This window comes from Typopeltis vanoorti, chromosome 16 (assembly GCF_054136105.1).
Source record: "Typopeltis vanoorti isolate ZY-2024b chromosome 16, IOZ_Tvanoo_1.0, whole genome shotgun sequence".
Taxonomy (NCBI): Eukaryota; Metazoa; Arthropoda; class Arachnida; order Uropygi; family Thelyphonidae; genus Typopeltis; species Typopeltis vanoorti.
Window position 1 is genome coordinate 50,761,600 of NC_143564.1, and position 13,708 is coordinate 50,775,307.

The 13,708-nt window shown below is 37.1% G+C and overlaps 1 protein-coding gene across 2 annotated transcripts in view; it reads right to left on the reverse strand.

Annotated features, from left to right (window-relative positions):
• LOC150098013 (transport and Golgi organization 2 homolog) overlaps nt 1-13,708 on the reverse strand; it is a 160,260-nt gene that overhangs the window by 14,687 nt on the left and 131,865 nt on the right. For both annotated transcript variants that reach the window (XM_090406381.1, XM_090406382.1), the window contains exon 7: nt 7,521-7,631. In XM_090406381.1, coding sequence (XP_090262507.1) covers nt 7,521-7,631 — 111 coding nt within the window. The remainder of the gene's footprint in view (nt 1-7,520; nt 7,632-13,708) is intronic.

Genomic DNA, 13,708 nt, shown 5'->3' on the forward strand with positions numbered 1-13,708 from the left:
GGATGAAGCTTTTCCAAAAATTGTTAAAGATTCTTTCTTTCTTCTCATCCACCTGTTCACATATAGCAGCACTGCAGTATTGCAGGTTTTGTGACCTACACGGAGTTAAAACACATTCAACCACACTGATGTAAAGAGTTATCACTTAATTGTTTATATACAAACACAGCAGTGATATTGCTCAAAGTCAAATTTTCAACTGATAGCATTTAATTTTCATGAGGACTCTCATGATGTGTGACAAAGAGTATTCTGAAACCAACCTACGAGGACAATATTAACAGAAACTACGATTGCAGGATATATTTGAAGGTTGTAAAAAATAATATCAATAATTAACTAAACTTTTACAAGTTTTATCATCTATTAACAGTTTCATCATGAAGAAGAACATACTAGATAATGTATAAAAAATCTGAACCCTTCTAACAGCAGGTATTTTGAAACATATAACATTAATAATAAATGCATAGATTCAAGCATGAAATGTCCATTGTTGGCAAGGTTAATGGAATAAATGGAGATCTGATATGATTAGATAAGCATATAACAGACTTCCAAATGTCAGGAAGTATAAGGTCTAGGCCTAGTTCCTGTTTAAGGTGCTATGCACTCAATATCCCCTCCAAGGATTTCTTCAATATTCTCAAAAAGAGATGTCTATCAGATAAGGCACTGAATGCAGAGGACCTATTAATTTCGTGATGTTTTGAAAAAATGTGTGCAGTGGAGGACAACTTTTTTATTTTTATTTTTAAAAAGACCTCAAATCTTACAGTCTGTCCAACGTAAGCTCTGCTGTAGGTGCTATTGACAAACCCAGAAAGTTCTGTAAGGATGTTAATGTGTTTAAAAGCAGTTCTAATACTGATCTTTTTCAGAAATTGTACTATATATCTTGAAACTGCCAGTGTAAATTAAGAAAATGTTACCTTTATTATCTGTTTTTCAATCATACAAGTTGGTTTCTCAGAGAAGAGTAATTTATTTAGTAACCTGAATAGTCATTTTGAAGAACTTGATGGGGAGAGAAGATTAACTTCATCTTTCTTTGCAGTGTTTTCATCTTTAATTATTCTTGAAGCATTGGTCCTCCATTGGTTCATTTTTCTAAAATGAAAATGACTAAAAGAAAGGATTGAAGAATTGGTCTTTAAGGTTGTGATAATTCTCAATTTTTGCTGAGGATAAATGAAGCTAGTGTGGAAATATCTTTCCATGTGGGTTAGCTTCCTATAGATTTCTAATGACATTCCTCCACCTTCTATTTTTTTCCCTTTTCTTTTTTTTTGATTACAACATCTAAAATTGGAATTTCATTATCCATTTCAATATTCAGAGTAACCTTAATTTTAAAGTAATGGCTGTTAAGGAAATCAGATTCCACTGGTTTTTGAGTACTTATCCAAACAATACATATATCATCCATATATCATTACTATATCAAACATTATCTCAACAGGAGGCTTTAAACACTGAATAATTACAGTATCTGCTTTATTGCAAGTAGTATAAAAAGAATAATTAGTTAAAGATTTCAGTTCTGTTTATATTAAGTGACAACTGCTTGCACTGAAATGAGAGCAAGCTCATCTGCTTCTACTTAAAGAGGAATGGTGATGTGTGAAATGCACCAATTACTATTCTTATTCTCTGATGATGAACAAAATCCAACAATTGAAGGAAGCTGTGTCTTGTGGAAGCATATATCTATGGCCCATAGGCTTCGGGCAGAAAAGTGCATAATATAATGAAGTATAGAACAGTAAGCTGCAATACTGTTATGGATGACAGAGTACAATGGGTGTGCAGCTCTCTTGCACATTTTTCTTAGCTGATAAATGTGTAAGGAGTTTACGACAAATTGTTCGTCAATAATGAGTCAAGTTACAGGAACTTTGTTTCTATTAATTTTCCAAACATTTTTCTTTAATTCTGGTCAGGGTGTCAAGGCTGTTTTAAACTTGAAATCATTAATGAGTTCCCATGAAGCAAGATGATCAAGAGGTTGTTGCAGTTGTCTTTCAATGATCCTCATGCTATAGGAATGACAGAAAATGGAGACATCATCAGCATAAAGAGAACTGCTTAGAATCAGAAGTTGCTCTGTTACAGAATTTAAAAAACACCTTTTATGCTTGCAATGATTCTTAGGGACACACTCATTTTTGCAGTACTGTTGAAAAGTGTGGTTCTCAGTTACATTCCAAAGGTCTGGATAGAAAGAAAATTTTTAATAAAAAGAGGGAGGTACTTCTTCAAGACTTTGAATGAAGAGATCTTCAGGCTGTAAAATACAATTTTTCTGTCAAAGAAACTAACATTAGGTGTCCAGATTCCAGAGGGATGTTTATAGATAAGCAGAATAGTCTAATTTCCATCTGTTTCTATGATAACCACACTGAGTGTTGGAGTACTCCTGCATTGACCATTTTTTCCCTAGATCTTGCAGAGAAAACTAATCAAGGCAATACGACAATGATTCTGGGTTTGGGAATGTAATGACAATTGCCTTTTGACATGATTCAAAACTGCTCCAGTGCAAGAATTCTTCATAAAGTAATGACAAATCCATGGAATATATAAAGGAGAATGAAGGAAAATAACAGTAGCAGCAAAGAACCCTGGAAGCTCAAATAACTGTTTAATATTTAAATAATTAAGATTATTTTCATTGCCCAGTATAACAGACCTGATGTACTATAAAAAAAAGGATGGGGGGAAATCTCATTCTGCTTTGGTTTATCACACACAAGGTACTATATGTAACATAAGTTTCAATCCTTCTGCAGATGGAGTTTACATTATTTATTTAGCATATGGCTCACACATGAAAAGTTACATTACATCAATCCTTAATATATATGGACATAGTAATAGACATATGTACAATAATAAGATATAATACAGTCATAAAAGAGACACTCAAGAATAGGCTTAAAACTGAATGTCTAGGTTAATTATCCAGTCAACTACACTTGGTGCAGCATGGATGAAGTCTGACAGGTTTCCACTGTATGCACATGGGACATATTCTGCAACCATGTGACAATTGCCTTTTGACAAGGCATGATTGCCTCACCCAGGTGCGACTATGGATCACTCCACCAGATAATTAATATGATTAATTGTCTGGTGGAGTGATCCATAGTCGCACCTGGGTGAGGCAATCATGCCCCATTTGTAAAGGTGATCTGTACATCTGCAATGGTTGGTGCGGATTCGGTTAAGGGCAGACCAAGTTTTCCGAGGTAGGTCAAAACCCGAAGGTATCTATGTTGGATCCACTAATTCATGGAAGACCCCTGTTGAAGTGTTACACTAGGACTCTTTCCATTTCTCCTTCATGTTGAAACTTGTCTCTGCAAGATTATTTGCTGTTAAGATTGGAGGGTGCCTTGACTTTAGCCTGTTTATTTCTAGGGGTGGGATGTCTTCGTGGATTGGAAGATTTTGGATTTCCATGATTTTGCTGTATTCATGTAGAAGAAAGCTGGATCTGTGGATGTGTGGAGGCAGAATGTTGCTTAGCACAAGGAGCCAGTAGGTTAGGGTTGATTTTACAGTTCCAGAAATAAGGCGCATAGTGGAGTTAAGCTGAGCATCAATCAAATACACATGAGCACTGTTCAGCCATACGGGTGAGCAGTATTCAGCTGTAGAGTAAACGAGGTCAAGAGCAGTGCAGCGAAGCATTGTTGCTGAGGCACCCCAAGTTGTTCCACATAGTTTTTGCAGTATATTGTTTCTTGTTTTTAGCTTGGATGCGGTGTTAATGAGATGTGGTTTAAAAGATAGTGTTCTATCCAGAGTGACGCCCAGATATTTTGGGAATCTGTTGTAGCATAGCAGTTTGTGGTTGAAGTAGACCATATGTTCTTTGTTAGCATGGTTATTGTTCAGGTGGAACAATAACCATGCTATCAAAACAGAAGTTCAGCAAAAACTTCTGTATTGCTAGGATTTGGGCACAATCTCCATTTGCTGAAGTATTCATCTAGGACTGCAAGGTCATTTGCTAGTGTATCTTCCATTGTAGTAAAATTGGTGTGTCTGGTGGCTAGCGAAATGTAATCAGCATAGCAAAACTTCTTGGAGGCTGTATTAGGCAAATCTGCGATGTATAAGTTAAAAAAGAGGGGAGCCAGAACTGACCCATGTGGTAGTCCATTATCCAGTGTTCTTTGTTTACTTTTGCTTTCGTCCATACACACTTGGAACAGGCAGTTGCTTAGCATGTTATCGATTAGTTTTGCTATTGTTCTGCATGGGACTGCCAGAAGCAACTTGCAGACTGCGCCATGCCTCCAGACTGTATCATAAGCTGCGGTAAGATCTACAAAAGCTACAGCTGTTTTCCGGCATTGTTGGTAGCCTGCCTCTATATGTGTGGTGAGTAACAGAACCTGATCACAGCAGCTTCGATTATGTCTGAATCCGGCCTGTTCCAGTGGGACTTATTCTATTGAGGATGAGCCTTTCTAAGAGCATATAACAGATGCTAAGCAGGGCGATTGCTCGGTAGTTTTCTGGTTTGTTGTTGGTTTTTCCTGGTTTTAAGATGGTGATAATTTTTGTCCTCGTAAACTCTTTTGGAAGTCTACCAGTCTGGAGAATGTCAGAGAAAATGCAAGCCAACGACTGTCGAGCTTTGATCTGTCTTCAGCAGGAAATCGGGATGAATTCAATCGAAACCTGGAGCCTTGCCTGATTTCATACCCATTGGAGCCATGTTAATATCTTCAAGACTGAAGGGTCATGAATATAAAGGGTCTGATGGTCAGTTATTTTTCATATATGTAAGTTCTCTTTTTATTTGAAGAGTGTGTTGTTTGTCCTTGGTGATATATCTTGATGTGTTGAAAATATGTGATGCATATTGGTTAGGAGAAATAGCTGATTGTTCCCAGGCAGTCCGGGTGCCACTACTTAGTTTTCTTAGAAGTCTTCATGCTTTTCTACTGGAGTGCCGAAAATCGAGTTTTTCTACTGTTTTAGTCCATTTCTTCTGTCGGCTGGTGTCAAGGCTGTGAATGAGTTCATCTGCAATGTCAGGATCGCCACACTCTAGATATTCTTGATACAGTTTATTACTATCATCGTCCCATCCAGGGATATACTTCTTCCGGAAGCCTCTTGGTATGGTTTTCTTACCTACAGCTAAGACAGCTCCCACGAATCTCTTGTAATTATTGCTGTTGGAGGGATCCAAAGGACATATTTGTCAAGACAGGCAGCAAATGTATCCCAGTCGAGCTTTCTGGAAGTTCCCGCTGAAACTTCCAATAATGCAGCAGTATTATCAAATTTGCTGCTGACAAGGGGTACCTGCAGACCTACCTCTAATATAATTGGTCTATGTTGGCTTTGGCCGACAGTTGGAGAGAACTTTTCTTGATGTAGGTAACGGTCATCCATTGTTGTCTTGAGTGACGAAGCAGAGGTCAGGGTTGTACTCCCTGTTCCAAGCTGCTGACATGAAGGAAGATCTATCTTTTGCATTGAAAATTAGGTGCATGTTGTGAATTTCTATCCATTCAGTCAAATCTCTCTGCAGTCATTGTTGGAAGCATATTTCCATAGCGTGTGATAGCTATTAAAGTCACCTATATGCATCAGTCGTTGGTAGCCTGCCTCTATATGTGTGGTGAGTAACAGAACCTGATCACAGCAGCTTCGATTATGTCTGAATCCGGCCTGTTCCAGTGGGACTTATTCTATTGAGGATGAGCCTTTCTAAGAGCATATAACAGATGCTAAGCAGGGCGATTGCTCGGTAGTTTTCTGGTTTGTTGTTGGTTTTTCCTGGTTTTAAGATGGTGATAATTTTTGTCCTCATAAACTCTTTTGGAAAACTTGTGGAGGCCACAAAAGGGTAGGGGGTTTATACACATTGGTAATGGTTATGTTCCCTATCATAGTTGTTATCAGATGCACACTGCCGACAATGCTGGTTGTAATGAGGTAGGAATCTTCTAGGGTACTACGTATATAGGTGCCAAGGCCATGTGCATGATGGTAAGTGGCTCCAATGATAATGTAACCAGGAATTCGGCCCCTGCAGTGGAGCTGATCCTCATTCTTACAGTGAGTCTCTTGAACAAGAACAACATCGACATTGTTGGCATATAAAATCTTTGAGAGGTATTCACATTTTGCTCTACATATACCCTCAATGTTAATTTGGCAAATTTGGACAACAGGTCCAATATTCCTAGTCATCTTGCCCTTAAGAGAGCTAATTCGTATGTTTGAGTTCATGTGTGTTGTAACCAGGAGATCGAGAAGATAGTCTGGTTGCCAGGTCGCTCTAGCTCCTTAGCGTTATCCAGGGTGCACCACGAGGAGGCAAGCTAGGATTGCATCCCCAGTTTACATTAAAAATATATAAGTGCTTAGCTCAGTAGAAGTGGAGTTTGCACTCTACAGCGCTTGACCGCACGAAGAAAGGATTTGATGGTTCAAATCTAGTTGCCAACTAGAGGAACTTTTTCTAAGCCTTTTTTCGGCCAGTTCCTCAGTTAGTCGATCTCTGGTATGGGCTAGCGGGTTTTTCCTCCCGTAAACTCGGGTTTTTCGTCCCGTAAACTCAAGAAAATTGACCGTAGAACCCACACTAGCTTGCCGCCTTCTTCACTGCATACCGATGAACCAATGATAGCCTTGGGCCAGCTATCTCTCTGATTGGCTACCAGTGGAGATTGAACTGCCCACTCAGTCTCCAAAAATTAGATAGGGTAAACGGCCCCACCTACTCCCTATACGGGAACAACATAGGCATTAGCTGATTTTTTTTTTTTTTAAGTGCTTGTGATCATCATATGAAATCCACCACTGCATAGCATTTTTTGATAAATGTAAAAATGCAAAATCAAATGTAAAAATTACATGTCAAAAAAGAAGTAAGAAATATCATCCAATCTCAATCTATTATAGAGACAGTTTTCAATAGAAAAGCATAATAAATAAACATTAGGTAGAACAGAGCTATCTTCTTTTTAAATCTTCTTGATCCATCTCATCAGTTATTGCTCCTTTCAGCATCCAGGAATTTTCTGTAAAGAGTGATTTATCTCTTTTATGTCTATTACTGGGTCTACATTCACTACAGAAACAATCTGATGAGTATGTAAATATATGAATCAAGGTGTAGATTTTGATATCATTTATTAGTAAATGCAGTTTGCTATAATAAATTTTTGAACCTCAAATGTTCATAAGGAATTTAAAATGTTTCAACCACAATCTCATAACATTTTGGTTGAAACTTCTCCACTGTTTGTAATACACAAATTTACTACATCTGTTCAATATAGTGCAACTTTATAAAACTTATATTCAGAGAATTATCTAATAAATGTTTCTGTTTATCATTAAATGAAAATATAGTCCAAGCAACAATGGAATTCAAAAAAATAGGCTTTAAAAACTAAAAATGGTTAACGTTAGTTCATAATATGAAACTGTGAATGATAAATCCATGTTATACTAAAATATAATCTATTACTTTTGTGACTAACCTACTGCCATAACATGCTTCTGGTATGCTGACATGAATTGCATTAAGCCTACTGAGGCAACTGTCTGACTTTCCCTTTCCTTGTTTTTTCATCTGTTGATCAACTGCATATCTAAAATAATAATAATAAAATATGTTAATCCTATTTGAAAACTGATCCCAAGTAGTATGAGTTAAATCACAGTAAAAAAAGTTGAGTAATTTAAATATTACAACTGCTTGCATAGAGCTGGAAAAAATTACATACTTGTCTTCAGATGGTGGATGATAATCATTTATCACTTTATCAAATTTCTTATCCAGAAAAGCATAGCACCACCTCCTGCTTGCTCATTGGAAACTTGAAGCAGCACAATAAAGACCATACCTGGTCTACAGTAGGGGTTCCTGATAGTATTACAGGTTCCTAATATTATGAGGATGTGATATGCTATTAAAACACACATACATGTGGCAAATGAAGAATAAGAGAAGTTTTGAGAAGTAAAGGTAGCATGTAAAAAAAATTATAAGTATGTCAATTGTCAATAAAGTTGTTTATAATGAAAGAGCAAAAAACAGTTAAGGAGGAAAAGATAAAAAGACTACACTGCAATTTACATGTAAGTTGAAGGAAGGTATTAATGGTAACATGCATATATTATATGTTTTCATGAAGAAAAGAAGTAGTGAGTAATAGTTTATGTCTTAATAAATGGATATACGGAAAACTGATTAACACCGGGAGAGTTAGGATGTCATAGCTACATTATCTTAGACATCTGTTAAACAAAGATGAAATAGGAGTGAGATAAATTGAAATGAATATAAGTGTGAGAGAGAGAGAACACAGAAATAGGTCAAGAGGGTAGCATTAGGGAAGATAAAGAATGAAAAATCATCTGAAATTAATGATACAACTGTTAAAAATTAATCACAGCATCTAGTAGTTCATCAGTGAAATGTTATGTAGCATCTTTAGACTGAGTTGGGAAAGCACATGATACCTAACAATGAATAAAGGGAATTACTCCCAATATACAAAGGTATCTCAAAGAGGAGAGAAGAGGGGGGATAACTATAAAATAACATTACTGTCACTCTGCAAAGATCTATGAAAGGATAATAGCAATGAGAATAAGGGATAAAGAAGTGGAGGAATGTCTAAAAGAAGTAGTTTGATTTTAGAAAAGGCAGATCAACAGTTGATTTTATTTCTGTTGTGAGAGAAAAGAAGAAATACCAGGCATTTGCAAAAGATATATTTACAGCAGATATTTCTTTCTTTTAAGGTTACACAGTGATCAGCACTCATATTTGTAGATTTAGGGACTCAAAAACACACGTGTTGAACAGATTATTTTATTAATTACAAATAAAATAAAACTTGACGTTTCGACCTCTATATCGAGGTCATCATCGGAAGAATACAACTGTATGCAGAACCAAGCTACATGCTCATGCTTTCTATACCAGTAAACTAAATCTACGTAGTTAATAAATCTTTTTTCTAGCCTGACCTCTAGTGATAGAAAAGAAAAACAAATGAATAAAAAAAATAAATAAATAAATAAATAAAAAAAAAAAATAAAAAAAAATAAATAAATAAAATAATAATAATAATATAAAAAAAAAAAAAAATATATATATATATATATACATTATAAATAGATAAATGCAACTACAATAAACTGTTAGAGTCCTCATGTATTAATATTCTGGATAGTTACAAAATGATTTCTTTCAGTTGCTATTGAATGTTCTAAACACTTCACCAAGTCACCAGGTTGTCTTCTTGTAGTGGGAATTTTTCTAATGCTAGTTTAGGATGTTATACAGGTTGTAGATGGGTCCTCCACATTCTTGAAATGGTGAGGCCATCATTTTTGTTGAGATTTGGGTTGTGTTTGAGCATTTCACAAGACTCTTTAAATTTTCTCTCAAACAAGGTTTTGGTGCGGTGTAGGGACTTGGTATTTTTCCAGTCAATTCTATGGTATGTTTGGAGTGCATGGTCAGAAAGGCCTGTTTTACCGGTAAAACAGGCCTTTCAACACATGTGTTTTTGAGTCCCTAAATCTACAAATATGATTACAGCAGATATATTTATGAACTGGGGAAGAGAAGAAACAGTTAAGAAGGACAAGGAATGTCATGTCATCTCTATTTTCTTAATTGTGGTTACAGTTGCAGTCAGCAACCAAAAAGGCAAAACAGCTGTATCTGTGATGAGGATATTTAAGCAAATTAGATGGTTTACATAATTTATGTATGGCTGATAATTACATTATACAAGGCAATTGAGGGCTCAAGGGGATACTGAAATGCATATATATATATATATATATATATATATATATATATATATGTATCAAAAATAAAGGGGAGGAGTTTTTAGCATTGGCCAAAAATTGTCAGCATCAACAAGATCAGATGACAGAAGATAATACGGCTATAAGATAAGGGGTACTGAACAACAAGAGGAGTAGTGTTTCTGATAATTGATGAACTTGAACCAACAAAAATAGAAGTTAAGGAGGATTTTAGGTTTGACAGATAGTTCATTTGAAGCTATCTGGTGTGAGATACAAATCAACAGGACAAAATATATTATTCCTACTTAAGGCTAGGGGGATGCACAGAAAGATGTGGATGATATGCACTGGCAGTTTAACACAATGACTGCATGCTAAGCAATTATTATGGAACACTTTAAACATGGAGATATAGGAGATGGAAAATGGAATTTACTAAATTATCTAAAACATCATGTGATGGTGGAGACCAAGAGTTTGAGAGTGCTGAATCAGGTAACAGCAGCAGATATATCCATAACAAAGGTAGATACTCCTTTGCTGATTTGGAAAAAGTGACCGTGCAGCATTCTTCTGGGAGATTGCTAAATATGGACTTCTTAGTCAAGAAAGGGTATGCATATTTGTAACTACAAAGCTCATGCCTGTGACCAATTTAGGTGGTAGCTTAGAGCAGTGCCATGGTATAAGAAGCTACAAGGAAAGAATGTCAACAGCATATGGGAAGTGGGGACTGTATGAGAGAAGCAGTATCAGTTGACTGCATATCCAGGGTCTGGAGGATAAACGAAGTTGGAGTTAAATGGATGAGTAGCAATATAAATACTATGGAGGGAACACACAAAAAAAGTGATCAATATAAAACAGACTTGACCAGCAAAGTAAGGAGGGCTAAATAAGATTAGAAAAGAAAATTTAGTCATGCCAGCTTAGGTAGCAATTTGTCATGTTATTTCAGAGTTTTTCAGAGTGGACTTGGAGAAGGCATATGACCGGGTTCCTCGGGATAAGCTTTGGCAAGTAGTACAGGAGTATGGAGTGGATGGTCAACTATTAGCTGCCATCAAGTCCCTGTATGAATGCCCAGAGTTTTGTGTCAGGGTAAACAGCACAAAGTCTGAACCTTTCACAGTCTCCGTTGGCCTCCGCCAAGGGTGTGTTCTGTCACCCCTCCTTTTTATAATATTTATGGACTGGATTGACAGGCACAGCCGAGGGAGTGAGTGTGTCAGAATTGGAAAATGTAGCATTGGACGTCTGCTTTTTGCAGATGACCTAGTTCTGGTTAGCTCTTCCACAGATGAGCGCCAGCGGACCCTGGATAGGTTTGTAGCTGTTTGTGCAGACGCCGGAATGAAGATCAGTGTGGCCAAAACTGAAACATTTGTGGTCTCAAGACAACCATCCCAATGCACTCTAAATGTAAGTGGAGTCCCAATGAGGCAGGTGGAGGAGTTTAAATACCTTGGGTTCATATTCACGAATGATGGAAAATGGGACGTAGAGCTAGATACTCGAATTGGCTTAGCAAGCTCAATATTGCGGGAGCTTGGCCGTTCGGTAGTATTGAAGCGGGAGTTAAGCCAGAAGGCAAAGTTGGCTGTCTTCAATACAGTCTATGTCTCCATCCTCACCTATGGTCATGAGAGTTGGGTAATGACCGAAAGAATGCCGACACGAATCCAAGCGGCTGAAATGAGGTTCCTTTGAGGGGTTGCAGGGCTGACAAAACTTGACAGAGTCAGAAGCTCTGCAATTCAGGAAACCCTCAATACTCAACCGCTGCTTCTCCATGTTGAGAGATCACGGTTACGTTGGTATGGGCACCTGGTCAGAATGCCACAAGAGAGGCTCCCTCAGCAGGCCCTCTTTGCCAAGCCAGAGGGTGGGAGGCCACGTGGAAGGCCAAGGACTCGCTGTCCTTGGCCTTCCACGTTTTGAAAACTTCTTCCACGTGTCCACCCAAGGTTTTGGATGTAATCCTTGGGTGGACACGTTTGGGAATCCCACCAGAACACCTGAGTTTGGTGGCAGAGGATCGTGACCATTGGAAGTTCCTCTTGCAGCTGTTGCCCCCACAACCCAATTAGAAAGAGTGGGCCTTGAAGATGTATGTATTTCAGAGTTTTATTATTATTATTACATGACACCTCCAGGGAGTCCAAAGATTCATCGAGGGAGGGCACCTACTCTTAAACTCTCCGTCTCCACCACTCAATCCACCAACTACCACTACTTTCACCATCTATACCAGTGGTTCCCAATCTTTTTTCACTTGTGTACCCCTTTTAAACCCATTTCTATAAATTGTATCCTTTGTTTTTAAAATAGCTGTTTTTAAATACTGACACTTTTGTTCAGTGCCTATCTTAATGTAAAATAGTGGAAATGAGATAATGAGTTGGGAAAGGAAAATTACTACACTAAAAGTACAAACCACAAATTTAATTTTACACTATTCATAACACAGAAATAAGTATAGCTTCATGTTAAATATTGATAATGATGATCAAGTATCTAACAAACTTTTAAGTTTGTTAAATACTTGATCTTGAAGGAGAAGTTCTAGAAACGTCACAAATGGAAGTCAGTGGAAGGTTCGTTATCACAAAGGTCATTTCTTACTAACGCACGATTGTTCTGGAAAAGAGGATGGGTGACAAAAGTGATGCATGAACTGTATGTAATGATTGGTAGAAGAGTGGTTTGGGGGAGGGGTTCATAGCTATGCCCTCACCAATCATCATTTGCTAATATGAGCTAGTTTTGAAGTGTTTCCATTAGTGGTGATTCAAAGTTAACATTTATTGTTCCCTATCTAACGTTTTGCATTTTGTTTACTTGTATCTCTGAAAGGCCCAGCATGTACTCCCCCCCCCCCCAGGGGGGGATACGTGTACCACCGGTTGGGAACCAATGATCTACACTGACCACCACCACTAGTATTTTCACAGACAAGCACAAACATCCATGCCCACAGCTGGATTCGAACCTGCAGCCTTTTGGCTGGAGAACAGATACGCTAATCACTCGGCCAACCAGGTCGGCTATGGAGCTAAGTAGTTTATTTCTGCTATGTAGCAAGCAATAGGAATAAACATTATGAAAATATAACTTTAATCAATGTCAATGATAAGAAAGTGAAAGAAATATTTCAAGTGAAAAAAAGGAAAAAATTTGAAAACCAATCAGCTCTGTACTGAAATTTTCTGCTGCTACTTATGGATAAAATGGAACAAGCAGAAAATGAACATAAGAAAAATATGAAATTACAATGTTGGTTGCTTCAAATGCTTTAAAAGGCAACATAGCATTTGGAAAGTAAAGATTAGAAGGGAAGACTGGCCGATGATGATGCAAAGAAATATACAAAATTAGTAAAAGAGCATAATTTATCTATTTACACAGCAGATATGTACTGCAGGCAAACTGTTTGTTTTGGGGAATATCACCAACAATAATTCTGGATCACAGAAGTGAACATAATGAGCTGTTTTAACTTAGCAAACACAGGCTTACTAAGCATGCTGGGCAAAAGTGGTTGACACACATTAATTACTAAAAGAGTCATTTCTGGACATTCATTGGTATGAAATCTCTCCAAGATTTACACAGCTGAGAGAGAGAGAGATGTTGCTGACATATGAAATATAAATGTTAAATATGAACACCTTTTCAAAGAAAACTGCGAAGCCCTTTTACTTCGGCCAAATCTGAATCGGAACAATTATCTCTCTCTCTCTCTGAAAAGTTTGAGAGATTCTCATTTTATGTAACCATCAAAAATAGTTTTGATATTATTTATTAATATATTAATTTCTAGCAACTGTTTTTAATTGGTAAACTGATTGTTGTACGTATCTTGTATTCCAATTTCTTTGATTTGCTTGTTTCT